Here is a 22,698-nt window from a genome sequence, read left to right as displayed (position 1 = left end):
TTTCTGCCTGCACAAACACAATTTAAAGTTGAAGTTCATGTAGATTAGCTGTTGTAATGTTGCTTGATGAGCTGCCAGATAGGCACGTGTAGATACTTCAGCTGAGATTTGATCTGTTGCTGCTAAACTCTCACTTGCCTGAGGTTTTCATAATCCTTAGGGCATTACCTCGGCTGCTAATTACTTCTCTCATCATGTACAAAATTGTGTTATTTCCCTTAAAGGTGATGCATCATCTTCATGCAGCTTAACTTGCAGACCTGCAAGTCTGTTTCCAGTTGCTCCATTGAGTTTCTTGTTCTACTGGTTTCCTCTCAGCTTCTGCTTTTCAATTACAATAATTTGGAAACATGTAATTTCAGTACCTATACTTCTAGTTTTTTTGATGTAGTTATGTTTACCTATTGGGCATCCCTGTCCCTTCTTCCTTTTCAGATGAATGCACAGTGTCAGCAGTTGCATATCCATATAGTGATTGTGTCTGACTTGCAAAAAAATTTTAAGATATCTATGTGCAAAATGTCATGGAGGTATACTTTGTACTGTGTTCTGTGCTGTGGACCAGGCCAAAGGAGAGGATATGGTTTAATCATTAGAAACCTTGGACTGAGAGGCATTACTTCAGGTTTCTATTCTTGGTTTTAATGCTGACTTAACATGTGACTTGTGTGAGTGATATAACCTTTGCATGCCCCTGTCTACCCACAGATAAAATTAGTGTTATAATCTCTACTTCTCAAGTTTTGTCATTAAAAAGAGTACAGTGGTCTGTCTGCACAGCCCTACACAAGCCCTGTCTGAAAGCCTGCTAAATATAAAGCTCAGCTCTGAAGAATCATTCTCATCCCTTTCCATCCTCATCCTTCACTGGTACAGCTTTTCCTTCCTGGGGTACTGGCCTGTACACCCAGTTAGTGATCTCTCACAAATTCATCTCAATAAGCCAAAGGAACTATAAACCAGAAGAATGAGGCTTGTGAGCACAGGAGAAATCACATCTTTGGTGTACAGCCTATGAATAAACAAATCACTCTCACAAGCAATCCTGGTAGCTGTAAACCTCAGCTTCAGGGTCAAAGGCAATCATTTACTACCTGAGCTTAGCCTTTTTCACCTGCTTAATCCAGACCCACCAAATTTTGGTAGCGGTAGATAATGAGAAGGATGAAAAAGCCAGAGGACCAATAAGTGTGGGGGGGTTCTGTGTGTAATTTTGTAAAGCAATCAGGTGCCATGTTGCCATAAATGATGTATTTGGGCTGGACAAAACTGTGTTCCTCTATAGCCCATACAAGAGCTGTGTTTGAGTAAGTTTTATTTCTGCAGGAGTTAAAAATATTGCACTTATGTAATTTGTAAGTGGTATAGATTTACATATGCATGAGTCAAAATCTCTTTTTTCCCCTTCCTTATGTGATTAGACCAGCTAGAGATGAAATGGACCTCAAAAATAATTGCTCTAACTGTGCATCTCTCTTATGGCTTTGCTCTATAAAATACCTCTCACAGGAGATATGAAAGCTCTCTGGAAAATCCCCCTCTTTAAGTACAATCTAGTGTTGACAGTGCTGATTTGGATCTGTACTGTTCTTCTCCTCAAGTTTCTAATCTTCAAACTAAAAAAAAAAAAAAAAAAAAGATAAAATGGAAGTTCCTGAAAGCTGGAGCCAAAAGAGCAGAATAGTTTTGAGTTTTAAGTGATACTCTTGGGCTAAATTTATCAGTGAGGAGAAACAGTTTTGTTAGCTCCACCTTCATGTGTGAGGACTGCATGAATTAGTGGAAAAGATTTCAATTGTAAAAGGAGTATTATGAAAAAAAGAAGGAAGGAAGGAAGGAAGGAAGGAAGGAAGGAAGGAAGGAAGGAAGGAAGGAAGGAAGGAAGGAAGGAAGGAAGGAAGGAAGGAAGGAAGGAAGGAAGGAAGGAAGGAAGGAAGGAGGAAGGAAGGAAGGAAGGAAGGAAGGAAGGAAGGAAGGAAAGGAAGGAAGGAAGGAAGGAAGGAAGGAAGGAAGGAAGGAAGGAAGGAAGGAAGGAAGGAAGGAAGGAAGGAAGGAAGGAAGGAAGGAAGGAAGGAAGGAAGGAAGGAAGGAAGGAAGGAAGGAAGGAAGGAAGGAAGGAAGGAAGGAAGGAAGGAAGGAAGGAAGGAAGGAAGGAAGGAAGGAAGGAAGGAAGGAAGGAAGGAAGGAAGGAAGGAAGGAAGGAAGGAAGGAAGGAAGGAAGGAAGGAAGGAAGGAAGGAAGGAAGGAAGGAAGGAAGGAAGGAAGGAAGGAAGGAAGGAAGGAAGGAAGGAAGGAAGGAAGGAAGGAAGGAAGGAAGAAGGAAGGAAGGAGAGGAAGAGGAAGGAAGGAGGAAGGAAGGAAGGAAGGAAGGGAGAAGAAGGAAGAAGGAAGGAAGGAAGGAAGGAAGGAAGGAGAAGGAAGGAGGAAGGAAGGAAGGAAGGAAGGAAGGAAGGAAGAAGGGAAGGAAGGAGGAAGGAAGGAAGGAAGGAAGGAAGGAAGGAAGGAAGGAAGGAAGGAAGGAAGGAAGGAAGGAAATTTTATTATAGCAGATTTCCACAAAAGGGTAGAAAAGAGTGTTGAAAAGCAACATAGTATTTTCTTGGATTTCTGCATCTGCTAAAAAATTACCAGTCCAAGAGGGAGATATTAAGAAACTAATCAAACAACAAAAAAACTAAAATAAAGTTTAATATATGATTTGATGAAACAACTTGGAGAAGGGACTAGAAGTTCTGTGTGCTAGCACAAAGCCTAACTCTAAGCCTGAAACATATTCTCTGAGTGTTCCTGGAATAAATGATAACACTGATAGAAAGATAAGTGATAAAGGCACAGAGCCTTATGACATTATTTATTATAACAAAGTGCCTGCTTTGCTGAGAGGGTAAATACCTACTAGTGACAAAGGGTGATGTCAAAACTTCTACTGACTTGACTTATAGCAGAATTTTCCTTGTCACCTTCATGTTTAGTCAGTGCAGGTAGCAGAGGACTACTCTCTCTTGTTTCACCATAGCTATTCTGGTATACATCTTGTATGTATCTGCAGTGCTGAAGCAGTAACCTTTCCTTTTTGTTTTCCAATCACTTCCAAAATTATTCTTCCAGCTCCTAGCCCTTTGATTTTTTTAAATATTTCCTTTTAAAACATAGGAGTGTATTATTCCAGAGGAGTCTCTGTGGATATACTGTACTCAGAGACAAAATAGCATCTTTGTTCCAGTTGTGTTATCTTCTTGTAAAGACTGGGATAGCTGCTTGTGCAGCACAGAGGACTCACATTCAGGGAGTTTTCTGCAGTAATGGAGATAGTTGGTATTTTTTAAAAACACAGTCTATCATTCATGGTACCATGAAAACATTCATGTTATCTTAAATGTGAAAATGATCACGCTATCTTAAATGTAAAGCCTCACATGGTTTCCAAGAGAAATGTTTCCTAAAATACAACCTGTAATATAAACTTGGCTATGTATGCAGAGGAAAACTAATTACAGGAAAACAAAGATACTTCCTCAAATCCAAGGAGCTTGAGACAGGAAAGTTTCTGTCATTCCTCTTGAGAAATTAGAGCCCATTCACATTTAAGCTCTTCTCAGAAGCTTGTTCCGAACTTCTTGGAAAGAATTCAGGAAAGTGGAACAAATTGCATTTCTTGTGGTTCTTCAGTCTTTTACAATGTACAATATTACTTAAAATTATTCAGAAGAAAAATCATCATATTAACCCAGTAGTAGTGCATACCTCTGTATAATAAATGTCAATTGACAGTAGTTTGGCTAACCATGATTACTTTTTATGAACTTAAGAGAAGTAGTCCCTGAGCTCCTGAAGGACCTGCAGAGCACTGAGGGGAAAAAAAAAAAAAAAAACAACAAACCTCTGAGCTATTCTGGGGTTTATACCAGCACAGCAACAGGTATATGCTGTTTAGGAAACACAGAACATCTAAGTCTCCAGTGAGAACTGAAAATTAACTCCCCTGGAAGTTCAGGGGTAAGGTGACAGGGGTGTGTCACTAAGTTTATTATAATTATCAGGTACTATGATGGGGTGTGTTGCATGGATCATCATGGATGTTCCTAATTAGGTTGCTGATGTACAGAAAGCTATGCCAACAGGTATCTTTACAGGTCTGGATTCCAAAGCAAGAGCAGGAAAAATGTAGGGAATGCGTGCCTTTTTGTATTTTCATGTAGTAGAAAATAAGGGAATCAAAGTCTTAGGTTCTAAAATCTGAAGGTGCTTCAGGGTGTTCTCTGAATAGAACCACGACTGTCTGATTTTCACCGTGAAAGAATATCTCCGGAGGGGGGAGGATGTTTTTGTAGTAAAGTACAACTTTTTAGGATGTGCAGATTCAATGTAAGTACTGTTTCATTATTGGGTAGGTGGGTGGGCGAGACGGCAGAATAAATGACTCGGTTTGCACGGATGAGTAACGACCCAATTCCTCTGCTGAACTAAGGTGTGATTCTTTGGCAGACTGATATTGCTGTGGAGGCTGCATTAATTTGTATTTGCATACTATGGGGATTACTTTGCACAGATCGCCTTAATTCTGTGTCTGAGCTTAAGCTCAATCTTCTCTGCGGTGTTTATTACCTCAGACTATATCTGCTCAGGAATTCTGCTCAAAAGGGGGAGTTTTTCACTCAGAGAGCACAGGTGTATGGCGTGAGGTAAAGCGATTTATGTAGAAAAATGAGGAAATCTGCATTCAAACACGCTTTTTAGGTAATGGGAAGTTTAGTGTGTCATTTGGTGCCAATTTAAGATAATTTCCTCTCCTGCTAGAGAGATGTGAACTGAACCGCAGATTGTGTTGGCTCTTTCTAGTCTTTGAGAAGTATCAAAGTTAACGAGCCAGAGGGATAACGCTGGGGGCTGAGAATAGGGAGCGTGCAGTTTTATTCTTGCCCCGGCAATTACGCGCTACGCATGTGGCCACAGCGTTTAACTCCTGGTACCCTCAGTTTCTCTGCTTGACAAATAGTGACTCATGCGTTCTGCACGGGGAGCCAGTGCAGCGCTAGAATTCCTGCTTGCGAAATCGGCTTAAATCTTTTGGAGAGAAGCGTTAATGGTTGCAGGGTAAGGCCAGCAGTGCCGCGGGCGGGATGCGGGTGCAGACACGTATCATTTCCCAGCTGCCAGCCGCACGGCGTTGCCTGCCATCTGCATTCTGCAGCCCGCCGGAACCCGGGCGGGAGGCGGCGGGAGCCGGGCGGCCGCGCTCCCCCGGGGCTCTGCGGGAGGCGAGGGGCGGCGGGAGCGCCGCGCCGTGCGGCCGGGCCCGCCAAGAGTTAACGGCGGCTCCCCCGGGGCCGCGCCGCCGCCTCCCCACCCCGCCGCTGCATTATTATTATTATTGCTCCCCCCTTCCCTCGCCTTCCAGTTTTGGCAGGGGATTAAAGCAGCTCCCCCCTGTGGCAGCAGTGACCCAGAAACGAGTTTGATTCACGGAGTCCTTCCTCCATAACAAGTACAAACGTCAGTCAGAGGGAATCTGTGTGTGTGTGAGAGTGTGTGTGTGTGTGTGTGTGTGTGAGCGCGTGTGTGGCGCAGCCAGCCGCTCTCCGTGCCCGCTGCCCGGCGCCGCGCCGAACTCATGCGGCGGCCCCGAGCCCTCCGCGCAGGGGGAGCCCGGCCGCGCCGCCCGCCCTCGCCGCCGCCGCGCCGCCGCCAGCAGGTAACCGTGCCCGCCGCAGCGCCAGCCGCTGAGCCGCCAGCACAGCCATATTTGATGGGGTTTTTTTGTCGCTCCGGAGGCGGCGGGAGAGCAGTTTCGTGCCGAAGGTCGCTGCCTAGTGGAAATAAGATAGTACGTCATTAACATGGCGCCAAGAGCCGCGCCGCTCGGTACGGGGCGAGGGGAGGCGGCCGAGTTGCGGCTCCGCTATCCCACAAGCAACTTGTGCGGGGCTGGGGCGGGCGGAGGCGGGAGGGGAGGCAGCGCTGCCGCCCGGCGCGGCCGGTGCCGGCTCCGGCTCCCTTTTTGTTCCGCTGCGGGCAAGCGGGGACCGCGCAGCTCCCCAGGTGCAGCGGCCGAGCGAGCCGCCGGTGTTCCGTGCCGTGCCTTGCTTTGCCGTGCCGTGCCGTGCCGTGCCGTGCCGTGCCGTGCCGTGCCGTGCCGCCGGCCCTGCGCCCCAGGCGTCGCTGCAGGCTGCGCCGCGGGGGCAGCGCCGGGTATCGCCCGCCGCGGAAAGTAGGAAGCGTTGGAACAACTTGGTAGCCAGATGGCAATGGCAGAGCGCAAGTCCTGCTAAGATACTGATGTGTAGGAAGGGGGTGGGGGAGAGTCATGGCCACTGTGTGTCACCGTGTTACCCAGATGCCCACGAGACCCGTCGCTTCTCGCCGCGGGCGAGGAGCGGTGTGCGTGGGAGAGGAGGTGTTCGATGTGCAGGAACACCTTTGTTCCCCCCCCCTTTTATCCCCCCACCCCCCCCAGTCGCACTTGGATTTAGCTTGTAAGAGGAAAAAAATGCTTGGAAAACATAAAAACTGCTAATCGGTGAAATTAAACAGAAGTTGCTGTTGGGAGCGGGAGAGCCGCAGCCGGTCAGCCGCCCGCTGGATGGGCGCCGGTGGGTGCTCGGCTGGAGCCGCGGAGCGCCGGGCTGTCAGAGCTGGCCCTGTCCCCGCCAGGCGGGCGCGCCGTGTCTCCTGCCGGAGAACAACTTGCCCGAGCCCCGAAGTGCACGTGTTTGAGAGTGGGAAAAGGCGGGGAAATGTGTGCGGCGCGGGGCGGCATCGGGGCAGCGGCCGGCAGGTGCACGGCGACCCCGCCGCGCCCGGCCCCCGCCCCGGCTCCGGCTGCGGGAGTGAAGCGGGAACGGGGCGGGGGGGCGCGCAGCCAACTTGGACAGGACGCGGGGGGAACCCGGCCCCCTCCCGCCACTCGTGCCCGGCGCAGGCCGAGGGGCGAATCCGCGTGGCCGGGCCGGAGTTTGTGGGCGAGGGAGCGAAAAGGCGAGCGGCGGTGCTGGGGCGCGAACGCAACATCACAGGGGGAGCGGCGGGGAGCGCCCCAACTCGCTCGGGCGGCAGTCGGGGCAGCTCCGCGGTTCGCCTCTTGCCTGCTCCGCTGCCTGGCGAGCGGGACGGAGCGAGACTGCGGCGTTTTTGTGTAACGGGCCGCTCTCCCCGGGGAGGTGAGTGCGGCTCCAGCCATCATTCCACTTGTTCATGTTAGACAAAGCCACCCTGCCCGGCCCTGGGCTCGCGCAGTCGCCTGCTCCCAGGAGAATTTTGGTTGTGAATTTTTTTTTTTTTTTTTTTTGTGGGGTGGACGTTTTGTTGTTTCGGGTTTATTTGTGGGATTTTTTTTTATTATTATTTATTTGCTTTTCCCTTCCCGTTCGCGCCCGCCCGTTCGTTCCCGATAGGATGATTTTGGGAAGGGTGGAGGCAAAGGGTGTTTGTTTGTTTGCACCGCCTGCTGGTTGGTTTCCTGTGACAAGAGGTGATAACACAGTTTCCAGAACTGTCTGGGAGTGGGAGGAGAGACGGACACAGAAAATGAGCTCGTCTCCGAGCTGCCTCTCCATCCGCCGTCCCGTCCACCCCCTCCGCGGCAGCGCGGCCGCGGGGGCGGGCGGGGAAGGTGCCGTGGCCGTTTTCGGCAGTGACAGGGCTCGGAGGGAGAGGCGGCGGAGCCGGGGGCACCAAGTTTGATTTGCAGCCGTGGCCGAGCGGATTGGTGCGGCCGGCGGCGGGGAGGAGCGGCAGCCGGGAGGGAAGAGAAGGCGGGGGCGAGCCTGGCTGCTTCCCATGGAAGCCGGCGGCCGTGCGGCTGGCCGGGAAGGTGCCACCCTCGCGGGGGAGGTGTAGCCCGGCGGCGCCCGGGCCGGGAGGCTGCTCCGTGACCTCAGCCGGCCGTGCCCCGGCGGCTGCCGCCAACCCGCGGGCGCGGTGCGGGGCCGGAGCCGAGATGGGATCGCTGCGGGAGGAGGATGAGGAGAGCCGCCCTGAGCGGCACCCAGCCGGGCTGGAGCCGGCGCTGGGCGTGAGTGCCGCTGTGGAAGTGACTCCCGAAGGCTCGGCTCTCACCCTGCGCGGAGGTGGCTCCGATCCCGCAGCCGTGGGCGCGGCGGCCGGGGCTCAGCGCACCTGCGAGCAGCGCCTGCCGCCGGCCAACTTCTCCCGGCTCTCCCCGGCTGATCGCCTTTTCTGAGAAAGTTTATTAGGTTCACCCGCAGGTGAGAGCCGGAGCATCCTGAGATCCGTCAGCCCCCCCCAGTAAAACAGGCTGTGGATGTCCTGGGCTGAGTGGGCGCACGTAGCTGTGAGAGAGTATCCAAAATTCCAGTGGGATTTAGCAACACATTGTAGTTCGTGTTTTAATGTCAAAGGCTGAAGATGCTTTTATGCCAGCCCCGTTTTTTAGAGAAAGATTTAGCTGTTATTTGGAATAATTTCCTTTTTAAGCAAGTGCTGTCTTTTAACTAAGTCAGAAGCTGCCCACACTCACAAACCTAAAACCTTCATAAAAGTTATGCCAAAATATGCTTGTTATGTTTCTATTTCTAGAGGTTTCTCACACTCAGTGGGATATTGTTGAAACAGCAAGGATTGTATGTTTTAGTGGCAGGATTTTCCCTCTGGCTTCAGATACCACTTGCTCCCTACTTTTGAGCTATATTTAATACATATGTCTAAATAAAATAATAATAATAATAAACTCCCCTTTCCTCTCACAGCTGCAGATTTCCCTTACAGCTTCTCTGGTTTCATTCTCAATTCACATAAGCTAGTAAAAAAAAAAAACTTGCAGTCTTTCCTCAAATGTTTTCTCCACGTGGTTAGTACTGCTGCTTCGTGCTCCTGTTTTCAGCTGGAGATGACCAAGCTGGTACCATTTCCTAGGTGGAAGAGAGGAACTGCAAAAGGTGCAGGTTTGGGTTGCATTAATTCATAGAGCCCAGTTTATGCATGGTTCAAGATTTTGGATGGCCAGTTTCACTCACTCCCACAGGTTGGGAATAATTTGCTGCCACTGCTCAGGTAGTAAGGTAACATTATGAGCTGTGTTGTACAGGTGCATAAATGAGCATGTGGGTTCCTGAGAAGTGTTGGGTTGATACAACCAAATTGTGCTTCTCTCTTGCCTTGTGAGATTTTGAATAAGTGTGCTGAACTGGGTAGAAATATTCCTTGTGGAGAACACTGTTGGCCTTGTTTGGCCAAGTAGTTTGTTTCGTGAGACTTGGAGGTTTTTTTTTTCCTCCAGGTTTAACATTTGTGGCTTTTTGCACTGTGAATGGTGCTCCATAACACTGGAATATTTCATTTCAGAACTCTCCTTGTATCCTTGTGACTATAAGATGTTGCTGTGAAAGCTTTTATGGAGTTTTAAAGTTTTAGGTGGATTTTAATAATGCAGCTTATTTCTGATGTGCTTCCTTGTTTGTTTGTTTGTTTGTTTGTTTTAGGCCTAGGGTAGAAGCAAAAAAACTTCTTGTGATGTCAGGTGTCAGTGAAGAAGGGGTAGTGTTATAAATAAGCTATTTAAAAAGAGCCCAGTAACAGAAGCCAAATGTCTCCATCTTCTATCCATTTTTATTAATGTGTGTCACACTTCACTTCCATTTGTACAATAGGTGTTCTGAAGCAATTTCTTGTGTACTAGAGATAATGAGGTCTTCGTTTCATTGCTGTTAGTGGGTTACTTTCAGGAAAAGACAGTTTTTCAGTTTGTCTTCAGGGTGTACATCTGTCATAACTCTGCTTTCTTCCCATTCTGTCTCTGCAGCTGTTCAGTGCAGTTTGTTATAGTGACACCCGTTAACATGGTTACAGTTAATTGTCTGTCAGAGTTTGAATTATACACTCTTTTACCCAGGGGTTTATACAGCCCTTGAAAATACTTCAGTAAGAATTGTGCTGTGGAAAACCTTTGACCTGAGGATGTAGATTTTTCCATGTATAATTTTTTTTTACAATCTGGTTCTGTTTAGCTATTTGCATAACAAGGACTGACACACTTTACATCTTTCTCTTTGATTGTCTCTCTACTTGAGGTCAAACTGAGTGAAGAACTATGTGAGGTTTTTGATTGTGCACGTGGTATGTGGCACATGGGTGTATGTGTGTGCATGCTGTTGTCCTAGTTTCTTTCATTGGGTAGTGTCTGGATTTCTGCTCTTTGCATTTTTTACACTCTTATTAGTGCAACTCCTGGGACTCCTGTGTGGGAGAAAAAAAGAAAGGGCTTGACATCACTGTCCAGTGGGGTCTTTGGGTTTTGTTGGTAATTTATTTCTTGGACAGGTAAGGATGGACTAGCATGAACACTGCTAAAAATAGTGAATTTACTGTACTGTGTTTGGTTGCTGAGTCTAACCCATTGCACTGCATCTGTCATCAAATACTGGGAAGCGAAGTCTATCCATGTATGCCTACCTGCATCTAGTTATTTGTGTAAATTTAGATGTTTGTTGCTCAGCTCCACAAGGATATGTAAATTCAAATGCTGTTTTGTGGCCTGATATTGGTTATATTGGATTATTGTCTAGTCATTTCATTTGCACAGCATCTACAAGTATTTTGAAAAAGGCTTCCCACACTGTCCAAAATACAAAAGCCAGTTGCAGGTGGTGTAATTTTGCCTTCAAAAACAATTTGAGCTAAGGCACCATCGAAGTCCAGCATTGCAATCTTATGTTTAAAGTTTGTATCTAATCAGTGAGTAAAACCCAGAGTTTAACTTCCAGAGCAAGCATAATTAAAGAGGATGGAAAAGCGACTGGTGATGTGTTTGTGGAAAACAGAGCAGCACCTTCAGCCTCTGGAGCAGCACAGAGGGCGTGTTACAAGCTGTGCTTGACCTCACCAGTGCTGCCCTGGTGTGGCCAGCTCATCTGAGGGTGGTTGGGGATATGAAGGCATGGTCTCTGTCCCATTTGTGCCATTTATCATGGTGGTACAGTTTCATGAAGCACTCTTGGATGCTTTGCTGCCTGTAGAATTGGAGTAACATTGCCAGCAGAGTTGTGGCTGTTTTTGGAAAGCTGAGTTTGGCTGAAGGCTGGCAGTAGTCTGAGCCCAGTTTGGTTCCTCCCTAGTCAATGGGTAAGTGTTGTATTGAAGAGCTCAGGGGAAGATGTGATCAGCATACTGTGTGCTGGTCTGAGTGATTTCTGAAAGGATGATTTCAACAAAAGGAAACAGTTGTCTTTCAAGGAAATGAAAATGAAAGTTTACATACAAAAGTTGCTGACTTATGAAGAATTCACAGGAGTTACTGAGAGCTGATAGAGTGTGGCTTGGTGATGCAGCCTTTTGTCAGCTTAGGGTTGTTGGACTCTGCAGCAGATTTTGAAGTGCCGGGCTTTCTCTTCAGATGAAAAGTGTGTTGGGCAAACTCCCTTTTGGGGCTGGTGTAAGAATTTTGGAAAAAACGGGTGTAGAAATGCTGGATAGAAGATGCAGGTCTCACTCACAAGCACTACTGGGCTGACTGTGCCCTTGCTTCAGAGCACCGTTTGTTCTGCGAAGGGCTTTGGGAGTGGCATGTGTGGGTGCAGTGGATGCTTTGTGGAAATCTGGGCTGGACAGCAATTAGGTGATTGCACACACTTGGGAATGGAGCTCAGTCATCTGGGTGTCTCTTCCTGCCCTGCAAGTGTTGCAGGCTGGGGTGCATAGCTTTTACTCCTGCTATGAAAGCTGGCCTCACATGTTTTACCATTTTTTATGCTTACATGTGAATTCTCTTTGCTTACAGGCATAGAGATCATAGTGTATGCCTGCTGGAGCAAGGAAAACTTGCAGTATCAGTCTGCATCTAACCATCACTATCCATAACCCATGTTTATTTTTAATGTGCACTTTTTAACATGTTTCTTGTGTGACTTTGAGTCACCTACCACCTGACAGAAACCAGTAGCCTTTCAGGCAGAGGCACTGGGATACCCTTAAAACCAGAAGCATTTCAATCTGCATGGTTGTAAGTCTTACTAGCTGCTCCAGTGTTATTTCTAGAACATGTGTTCTGAGCTGTGGATATGAGCATCTGGTGGCAGCAGTTAAAAATTATGTTAGAGGTTGGAAAAAGCTGTTCTTCTAATGACAAAAGTTCCAGGGGGTTAATCTTATGGGATTTGAATCTTGCTCTAAGAACCCAAATGCTATTTTTTCATCTGTGATTTAGCTCCCTGTTAACTCAGGTTAGGTTAAAATATGGGAAAATGAGATCTGAGTTTTAACTTTTTTTCCTCACTCCAGAATGGATCTAGAAAACAATCTCACAGGATCTTCACCAAATGGGATATTTCTTTCAATGTTGCTACGAGAACACAGGCTTTTCAGTGTGGCAAATTTCAGATGCCTGACTAGAGTGGACAAGGAAATTAGCTACCTTATTTAATACTCTTACTCAGGAAAGTGGCTTCTGCTCTGAGTTATTTCCTGAAAACCTCTGGGGAGTTCTTTAACTGGGAGGTGTGATTGCCACTCCTTCAAATAGCAACCATAAAAGAGATGTTCAGTTTGTTTTTTAAAAACAGTTGGTAGGATGACAAAGGTTCCATATCTTTCCTTATTTTTTTGAATTTGCAGGGAGTTTTTTAGGAGAAGATCAACTCAAAATGCATTTGTCCAGAAAGATGTGAAGGAGCAGAATTCCAAAGTTTCTTGTTTACTGCAAGTTCACAGGAATGTCTTAGTGTACATACCCTCTGTTATTTTGGTTAACAGTGTATTATGCTTTTCAGACCATGTGGGAAATAAACCAGGAAGTGAGAATTTTGACCAGGAATATACAAATTACACTTAGGACAATTTTCCAGTATTTTCTTCCAAATTTTCTTTCCTTTGTTTATGGGAGATTTTTGCTAAGTGAACATCTTCTTTTACATCGCTGTTGTTAATATGTGAACTAATAGAAAAAGTACCTTACAGATGGATATTCATCCCCTAGTTTTGGCCTTGTAAGAAGTAATTGCTTTTTCAGTTGTGTCTTAGCCTGTTTTGGATCTGAATGTTGGCTTTCTGTCTTTCTAAGTGACTGTATAGGAACTTGGCTCTGGATCTCCTGCATTTATACCAGATCTGAATTCAGTGGGTTTTGATGGTCCTGGCTGGTCTGTGTATTTATGCACTGGCAGCATTTCCATCTCCCATACACATAAAGTTCTGGCCTGCTTCAAAGCAATTTTTGGAGAGAATCCTTCTAGCCCTGTAAGAGGCTGCTATTGATGATTCTTTATTCTCTGGCATCAGACACTGTGTGAACTTTTACTCTGTGAAATGATGACAAAAGGTCTGGGCAAGGTGAACCATTCAGCTCTGTAGTGAGCAAAGTGTGCAGTTCAAAACTGTGACATGTTTCTATGACAGGTGTATTAAATCCCACTCTGAAAAGTCAGTCTGTGGAAGGGAGGCTTCCCCCTAACTCTGTTTGCATTTGTAATATGAAAAAGGAGGCAATCCTGCAATGCTCATGCTCTTAGATCTGTATTAAGTTCTCTAGAAGTGTAAAATAGAGTCTCAGGTTCTGCTTCTTGTGACTTTCTAGCAGTGACAAAATGAATTCCCTCAAAAATGCTAATTTCTTTTTATATGAATCACTTCTGGAAGAGCAGATAGTTTTGTGTTCTATTGTAAATAGTGTCAGGCTTTGTTAGGCTTTTCTTATTTTGGGAATCAGTCTTATAGAAGTTAAAGGTATTACTGAATTTCTTACAATGAGCCATGTTCTCAGTCCTTACACTGAAGGACCAATAGAAAGAGTTTGGTTGAGAGGTTTTGAGGATGTCCAAACTCACATGGAAATAAAGTTAGATTTCCTGCACTTAGCTAGAAGCAAAAGAATATTTTGACATCTGATCTCCAAATCTTTGTGCAGAGGTAGGTGTGAGGGCTTTGCTGCCAGCAGAGTGCCCAGATCTTGTTGATACCATGATTGATATATGGTAAGCCAAGACTCAGGGGTTTTGATGTGCATCTAAAGTCCTTGTCAGTTTAACTTATGGTGGATATGCCTTTCTGGACTTGTCATGTCATGTTTTTTTTTTTTTCTACTCTTCAACTTGCACTTTTTAATAGCTTTTTACATGTAAATACTGACTAGATATTTACAGCTTCCTTGTTTTTTCTGAATTTGGTTTCGTTCCACATGTGAAAATGTCAGTGCCCTGAGAATAGCAGTTAAAAAGATTTGGAATTTTTGGCCTTTTTATCACAGGCCCATATGCCCATGAATTTGTTATTGGTAGGAATCTGGCTGTTTGGAGGAACCTCTGAATAATCATCTGAATAATCTTACTCCAAAAGAACAGTTAGTGTTAGGCATGGAACTAGAAATGTGCCTGCAGGAGGAAGTAACTCTCTCATCTTAGAGGGTGGTGCTTTCCAGGGCACAGATGATGCATGTTTAGTTAATCTGGGAAAACTGGGCTTGCTACTGCTGATGTTTCATTTTTTACATGTAAGTGAATGACTTTAATCTCTGATTTCGTAAATCTGGCACTTTAAACAGGAATAAAATTGCTCCAAAAATATATTAGCCAAGGTAAATATTTACACAAGCAGTAAAAATGTTATTGTATTGCAAATCTAGTGTCAGAATAGGCAGGGTAGATTAAGCACACTGGCTGCTGGTATTTAGTGATTTTAACACCTCTCAGGACAAAACACAGTTTTTTGGTGGGGAGGGAAGCATCGGTGGGATTGTCATTGCCACTCTCTAGCCTCGTTCACCTGTTCATATGATAACAGCCTGATTAAGCATCCTTGAGAGGTCGACTGTTCATATTTCAGCTGCTGTTGGAGTTGTTTGTTTTCCTTTGTGTGCTGTAAATGCTCGCATGCCATCAGAAGCACAAGTTGATGACTGTGTGTTATTACCTGGGGTTAAGTGCTGTCTCATTGCTTCCCAGGCTGCCTGCTGTTTCCCGGGGAGATCATGAAACGACATCGGCTTCCTAGCAGCAGCGAGGACTCTGACGACAATGGCAGTAAGTGCTCCTTTGGTGTGGAGTGCAGGAGGTTATGAGTTGGAAAACGTCTTCTCATGCAGTGTTTCATGTGCCAGAGGCCTTTTGCATATTGGTTGAGCTGGTAGGAATGTGTGTTGTAAGGATCTAGTTTTGAACTAGGTCATTCTGAGCACAGGTGGGCAGTAGATCCAGGATCCCCCTGTTGAGCTGATGTGTAGTTTTAGTCGATAAGATAATGCAAGAGCAAAAAGGTCAGTGGTCATCTTTGAAATCTTGGCAAGCAGCATAATTTATCATTATAAGGACAGAGTGAGCATGGAGACATCTATTGACACTGCCCATAGAAGTTTGCATAAGGATTTTAAATTTGCTTGTCTTCCCATACCCTTATGCAGTGGGAAAGTATAGTCTTCAAGCTTAAGCAGAAAAGATTAACAGGGCATGAAAGTTGTTCTTCACTGCATTTGAAGATTTTCTTTGAGGGATTGCTTACAAGAATTTGAATTCAGCAAATCGCTAATTTGGATACAGAACATTTTTATGGTTTTTAACTGTTTCTGTACTGATGTAACACTGTGCACACACTGTGGTATCTCTCTCTGTCTTGTGTTTGGATTTCAGTGACTGATAATCTTTCCTTTAAGCAGCAAAAAGAAGGACTGGGTGGGGGAGAGACAAAATACCAGTTTGAGGAATGTGCCTAGGTGTCTTATTTGCCCAAACAAGCAACAACATTGCACTTGACAATACTGCAATTACAATTGACAATGCTGCAGCTTAGCCAGTTGTCAAAGAGGTTTTCACGGTTTTAATTTGATCTATCTGGGTGCACATCTTCAAACCTGAGGGTTTTCTTTGTAAAATTTCAGTCTGAAAATGATCAGGGTGATTTCCTAGGTGCTTTTGAAAGCTTCACTCTGAGAACTTATCCCTGTGGTACACTGTGGCTGCACGTAGGTGACTGCTTCACCTGCATTCATTTCTTAGGTGTGTCTCTGCTGCCTGGGAAGCTGCTCAGGTATGGCCAAAGCTGCCTCTTTAAACTACCCTAGGCAAACTGGTGCTGAAATGAAGTAGTAAAGGTGAAGGGATTAGAGAAGGTAAGAACTAGCAGGCTGATTAGGAGTTAATCCAAATAAGGATTGAGCAAAGTCTGTTAAAAATGAGGAATTTGGCTTGGTTTTGAAGAGCTACCTGCAGCTGGGGGATTTTGGAAAAAGCAACTCCAAACAAATCAGGTGTGTTTTTATTGGTTAGAAGTTTAGTTGAGGTTATTAAACTTGGAGTTAGTGTACTTCCCAGAAACAAAAGTGTTTTTATTTGTAAAACAAACAAATAGCAGCAAATATGTCTTCCATTAGAATTTAGCTTCACCCTTTTTTCATTCCTGTATAAAATAGTGTTTCATATTAATAATAGTCTTTATTTTTACTCATCTGGTTTTTTTGAGCCTAGTGTGACAGCTTTTACCAAATAAAATATGAAGCAGTTAATCTTGGAATTGAAGTTCTGAAATAGATACAATTGACTGACCTGTTGCTGATGACAGCACTTGTTTGTATTGTTATTTGAGTTATCAACTTAGTAAATTACATTTTCCACAAAATCTGTTCCATAAATCATTATATAAGAAAATGAGTTTGAGAAAGAAAAGGAAACCTCTTGCTCTTTTATGGTGTGTCTATTTTAAAGCCTGGTTATTACAAATAACTTCGCTGAATAAATTGCATGGCAAAGGTAGTGAAATTTGAAGTTTTTTCAAGTATTATTTGAAATATGTACCACTTTCTTTGCATTACACTTGTTTTTTCCTTGATTTTTTAAAATTCATTTTATTACTATATACATGTTCAGAAGGATCAAGGGTTATTAATCAGAAGCCCAGATAATGTTTAATGTGGGGTCAGCACTTCCAAGGCTTTTTGTCATTCAGGCTTGCCTGAAAAGAATGACTGACTTAGCTTAGGTCCTTTCCACTTTTCCTGTTACAGGAGATTCCAGTGGTTCCTTGCAACTACATTTGAATGTCAAGGGTGTCCCCTTACAGGTTTCACCTTCACAGGATCTCTCTTGCCTTTAGTAGAATTACTGATTACTCTTCATTATGTTTGTTTCTGTATTCTTACTTTGCCAGTAGTATCTTTGATCCACTCTACTTATAGTAGTCTTGAAGTAGAAGGGTAAGCATGTTTCCCCCTCAAAAATATAACAATTTCTGTTGAGCTTTTGTAGTTTGAATTGAAGGCTCCAAGTTTTTTTCACTAGCTTTGTTTCCTTCTCAGAGTTTCCAGAGGCTGACAACAATTACCTTTGACTATTTGGGCATTTCAAAAAGACATCTAATCGAAAAGTTGAAATTTTAATTATATTTAATTTACTTAAATGTAAAATTATTTTTTAAATGAAATTTTAACACCTAGCTGGAATGTTGCCAAACACCTGCTTCCTTTTCAGTCAGGGATGTCTCTTGACCCTCCAGTAGACTTGTTGCATCATTATGAGCTCTATGGTCTTTGAGCTTAGGGCTCATCCTTGTTCTCCCTCATCCTACAAGATGAGGGTTGTGCCTCGAGCTGCTGCACTTCTGCAGCTGATTTTGCATATTTTACTTTGCATGCTTTACTAGACTGTGATCAGGCATATCAGGTTCATCATGAGGGTCACTGAGTAAATGTGTTTGGGGTAGCCTGTATGATGATGTTTTTTGGGGCTAGGGTCCAGCATGTAGACTTGTGCAACCTGAAAGATATTTTGACATGAAAAAAAAAAAAAATCTGCATTTTATTTTCTTGAGGTCAGGAACCTGAATATTTGGAATGTAATAGTAATGATGCCACTAATAATGGAATTTATTTAAAAAAAAAAAAAGTTGTTTTGCATTGAATCACTGAGCTGAATCAGTTTCCTTGGTAGTCACAAGGAAACAAAGCTCATACTGAAGTGCTAAAAATACATTATTCTGGAGATACAGTAGTTCTTCAGAGGGAGAAAAAGGTGCTCTCATTTTGTGAGATGAAAGAAGGGAGAATGGCTTTAATTTAGGGGTGAAATACAGCAGAGAAGAAATCTTAACAACAATCCTAGAGTATATACATGCATTTACTGACTCATATTAGATATTTTAGTGTGAGTGGTTATGTGTTTTTTGCAGCATTTTAAAGCCTTGCTGCTTAAAGGCAGCAACCTTGCTTTCCTCATCACTTCTTCTTTGCTCTCAGACTTGATTCTTTTCCTAAAGCTAAGCTCCCAAAAGTACTTATTTTATGTACTTCGACCTAACTACTAGAAAGTGTTAAGCTGTGTCCCCTTAGAATCAAAATCCTAAATCCTCATTGCAACACAAAGCTAAAATAGCATATTTGAAGCACTGGGCAAGAGGTGTCAATGCCAGTTGTGCCTGGCAATTCTGCAGTTAGTCCCTGGATACCCAAGCATGTTCTCAGGGATTTCATTTTCTGAAATTAGAGGTCACTTTTGAACATCTTACCTGTGAAATATAATTGAATGAAAAATGACTGCAGGCATTGCTCTGGATTTTGAACTTTTGTCTAAATACAGAGGAATGGTGTTGAGAGAGGCTTGAGGAAGAGCTTAAGAGTTTTTGCTCCTGAAAACTTTTCTTCTTTAGTCACCTGGCAGAGCTTGTTTGTTTTTGTAGCCTTCCAGATAGCATAGCAACTAAAATGGGCATTCCTATTATTCAGGCCCATCATAAAAGCCTTGTGTTGTGCATGCTGCACTCTTCAAAGCCTGTAGAATGGAAATCAGTAATGTTTACCTCAAATCCATTACACTCCTGTTTTCTGGTGGCTGGCTGGGGTTTTGATAGTTTTTAAGCAAATTTTGTTACACTGCATTTCAGCTTGCTCCTCTGTTGCTAAACCTTCTCTTTATGTTTTAGGGTCTCACTCTAATGAAATTTTGGATACTGAAACTGTTTTAGCTTTCCTGCTCAGTGTTTGACACCTGGCTTTTTAGCCTCATTGGTCTGTAAATCTGCAAAGGTGGTTTGTGCTGAATATTCCATATGCTGTTTCCTGGGGAGATCAAGTTGTGCAGTGGAGGAGTTCCCATTTGTAGCTTCAAGGCATTTCTTTTTGCATAAATTGGTTTGACATGTGGACAGCTTGTTTTTGAGAAAGGTCTGAAACTCATGGACATTTATTGTGTGAAATCCAGGCACTCCTTGGTGTCAAAGAGAGTTTGTTCACTGTTTTCCATGAGCAAGGAATTCAAAGCATGATCTTATTCAGACTTTACTTGCTTCCATGATGCTTTTTCATTTATTCTGGGGGGGCTTATCAATTTATCATACTCCTACATGCAGAGTGTCCGAGAGAACTGAAGACACAGGTGAAAAATGCTTCCAAGATTTACAGAGTTTCATGTGAGTTCTGAGAAATGAAAGATTTAATACCTGTGGATTATGGAATAGAGTTCTGTAATTTAGGCAGACTCTTATTCTATCATTGCTAAACAAATGTTATTTTAAAGTTAAACGAATTTTGCCAATATCCATTGCACTGGCTGAAGGACAGGGATCTTAGATTTAGAAAGGGCTTTGAATCCCAGTGGATTCCTGTAGTGTTTGAGATGGATCCCAGGGTGCCTTTGCAAAGGTTACTGAGTACATAACCTTGGGGGTGTGTGTCATTTACTGTGGAATTGCAGCCGCTGCTGGCCTGAAAGGCGGTGGTTGCATGTGCAGAGCTTTGTGAAAAGGAAGTGAGGAACATTTTTTTGTTTCTCATTTGAACTGGCTGGGAGGCAAGGGATGGTGTCTAAACAACAGAATGTAATGTAGTTACAGTGCTCAGAATCTGGGCAAGGCAGCAAGTGCAGTGGTCACTATGTGCCTTTGAAAAAGGGTTGGTGAGTGATGACAGATGATAAGAACAAGCACCTTACCTGAAGGTCCATCTCAGAGTGGGGCAGGGTGGCTTGTGGTGAAGTTGCTGGAGCAGTCTGGAGGAGTGATTTGAGCAAGGCTTATCTTGACTGATATGGTATCACACTGAGGAAAGGCCTTCCCATAATGATCACCGTCATTTGACAGGAGTGGGAAAGGTGATTTGGGGAGGTATTGAAAAACAGCTGTAGGATAATGCAACCAGCACTGGTCACAGCCACCACAGCTTTGTGAGGGCACAGTCCTGCTTGTTCAATCCTTCTACAGCAGGGTGACCTATGTAGTTGATCTAGGAAAGCCAGTAGATGCAATCTTTTTGGACTTGAGCAAAGCTTTAGATACTGTCTCTCGCAGGATCCTGTTGGAGTCAGTGAGTCAGGGTCTCTCTGAATTCTTCAGAGAGAAATCAAGGTGCAGGGATTGAATTAAAGCCTTTGGATGGATTGAAGTATATTAAGCTACTCACACATAAAGTAGACATTTAAGTAGAAGTAAGTTGTAATTTTAGGATAAGTTCTAATGCTTTTAGTAAGTGAAAGGGTTTAGATTTCACAGTAGCAGCATGAGTTCTAGTAAAGGCTAAAACAGACTGATATCTTGGACATCAGGAAAAGTTTCTTCACCCAGAGGTGTCTGGGTGCTGGCACAGGCTCCCCAAGGCAGTGGTCACAGCACTAACCCAACAGTTCCCAAAGCATTTGAACAATGCTCTCAGGCTGATGGTGTGACTCCTGGGGCTGGTCCTGTGCAGGGCCAGGACTTGGACTCCATGATCTGATGAGTCCCTTCTAACTCAGCACATTCTGTGATACCATGATTCATTTTTTGGAGAGGCACATTCCTTATTCTTTACAAGACTGCTAGATTGAGTACACCTAAGTCCACTGGACTTTCAAGGCCATGACAACATCCTGTTATCAGCCTATGCATAGGAGGTGCTCAAATTGGTTTTGATAGCCTGTAGTAAGCTTGAGTTAAAACTGTTATGGTAAAACATGGCTACCATGGGACTTAGTCTGGGAAGCTCAAGTGGTACTTGGGTGTTGTGCTGAAAAACAAGATGAGATCTAGGAATTCCTGACTGCTATAAGAGTGACATGTGCCTGTGCATGGCTATGTGTGTTCTGTGAGATGATAAAACTTAAATACGTGCTGCTGAGGAAAGGGGTGACAGGCAGGAACTTGTGTTAAAGTGGCAGGGAGCTGCAGGGATGGTTCATTGTGTGTGTCAGAGACTGAGCAATTGTGCTGTGCTGTTGTAAAGCACTGCAGAGATCTCATATGGATCCACGCATTGTTCAGCAGCTGCAACTGGGGAGTCGTCAACTGATAGTAAATTTCAAGTAGCATTGCTGTTGTCAAGAGATAAAAGGCTATTGCTTCTTCTGTTTTGATCTTGAATGAGATTATTGTGTAATAATATGCTATAAAGATAAGGAAGATAGATGGGCAAACCCTCCAGCAACAGAGAAGTCAGAAAGGAAATTTGGCTATGTGAAGTGGTGTCTTAGGTTGTGTTTGCTTGCATGCTTCTTTCTCTGTGATAGGGCCTGAAGACTTCTGCCCAGCCAGCTCTTTCTGCCCACAGAACAATTTGCTTCCTGTTTGCTTTGTGCTGGAATTTGAGTCCAAGCATGGAGATACTTCTAAGTGGTGTGGAGCCCCTGCTGTAAAGAGTTGTGGGCCAGGTACTAAATGGGGAGACTGAGCACCTCTGTTTTCTCTTTGGGCTGCAGATATTTCTGACAGCATTGGCACCTAGTTGGTCTGAGAGTGGGCTGCAGAGCAGCATGGGCATCTGGAAAGGCTGGTGCTAAGCAGGAGTGACAGCCAGACATGGATGTGTGTCAGGGCTGTTTTGCTCTGTTGTGCTGCCTGCTGTAGCAGGGTAGCAGGAGTGTGTTTATGGTGGGAGAAGTGCTTGCAGTGATCCAAGCCTTTGAAGTGTTCAGAGGCTGGAGCAGCAGGTAGTTCTCCAGGGACACAGCTGGGTGCCTCACAGGTGGCTTTACAACAACCTTGTGTGTGATACCTAATAGCTGAGACTTCTCTGCTCATGCTGAGCAGTGTATTAGTTGTGAGGTAGAATTCCTCCAGGGTTTGAATTGTTTTATTGGTTCCAAGCAATTTTCTGTTTTGATTGGATTTTTTTTTTTTTGTTTTGGAATGAAAACGTATTCTTGACAGATCATTTAATAAAATGATGCAGTTAAAATTGATTAAGTTTTTTCTTTTGGGAAGAGTGTGCTCTTCACAAGTGGGAAAAAAGAATGCACACTCCTTGATTGCTTTCTTTTATTATCAGGAGGCATGTGTGTTACATACACCCTGTGGTGGTATTATAAGAACACTGTATTTACAGTGTGAAGTGTTCATAGCAGCCTTGGGGAACAGAAAAAAATTCCTATTTGAGTCTGAGAAGTCCTTTGCAGCACCAGTGGTGTGTAAGAGCTCTGCCTCCCTTGCTGGGGATTATACCTTTTTTGTGGTTTGGGAGTTCTTTTTTGCTTTTTGTCCTTAAGTAGATAAATGCAAAAGGAAAGCTACGAGCATGTAATAGGAGTATGATCCCTCTCCCGTTGTTCTCAGTGATGAAATCCTTTTAAAACACACAAACACCTTGGTCATCTGAAAGAATCTGAACTGTAAAAGAATCAGAATGATCTTGGTCTCTGTCCCAGAGTGATGATGCTCAGTAGGCTACTGTGTTCATCTTAGACTTGCTGTGACCATGTAACACTTAGTAAGATACCTTTTATCTCTGCTGTCTAACCATGATGGAAGTGCGTGTTTTGGATGTGTTTATTTGGCTTCATGCCTTGGAGTTGTGTATTTTTCATATTT

At 44.2% G+C, this 22,698-nt stretch overlaps 1 protein-coding gene across 15 annotated transcripts in view; it reads left to right on the top strand.

The window, feature by feature from the left end:
- Nucleotides 1-22,698, top strand: part of JADE1 (jade family PHD finger 1) — a 106,441-nt gene that overhangs the window by 61,272 nt on the left and 22,471 nt on the right. For 4 of the 15 annotated variants that reach the window (XM_079306209.1, XM_079306216.1, XM_079306218.1 and 1 more), the window contains one exon: nucleotides 14,886-14,963. In XM_079306209.1, coding sequence (XP_079162335.1) covers nucleotides 14,958-14,963 — 6 coding nt within the window. In that variant the 5' untranslated portion in view covers nucleotides 14,886-14,957. Of the gene's footprint in view, nucleotides 1-4,988; nucleotides 5,095-5,389; nucleotides 5,825-6,739; nucleotides 7,158-7,771; nucleotides 8,205-14,885; nucleotides 14,964-22,698 lie in introns of those variants that run through there. The other 11 variants (XM_079306219.1, XM_079306221.1, XM_079306207.1 and 8 more) reach the window with 11 other exon arrangements.

This window comes from Erithacus rubecula, assembly GCF_903797595.1.
Source record: "Erithacus rubecula genome assembly, chromosome: 5".
Taxonomy (NCBI): domain Eukaryota; kingdom Metazoa; phylum Chordata; class Aves; order Passeriformes; family Muscicapidae; genus Erithacus; species Erithacus rubecula.
The sequence above is the reverse complement of the archived record's forward strand: the minus strand, read 5'-3'. Positions and strand labels throughout refer to the sequence as shown.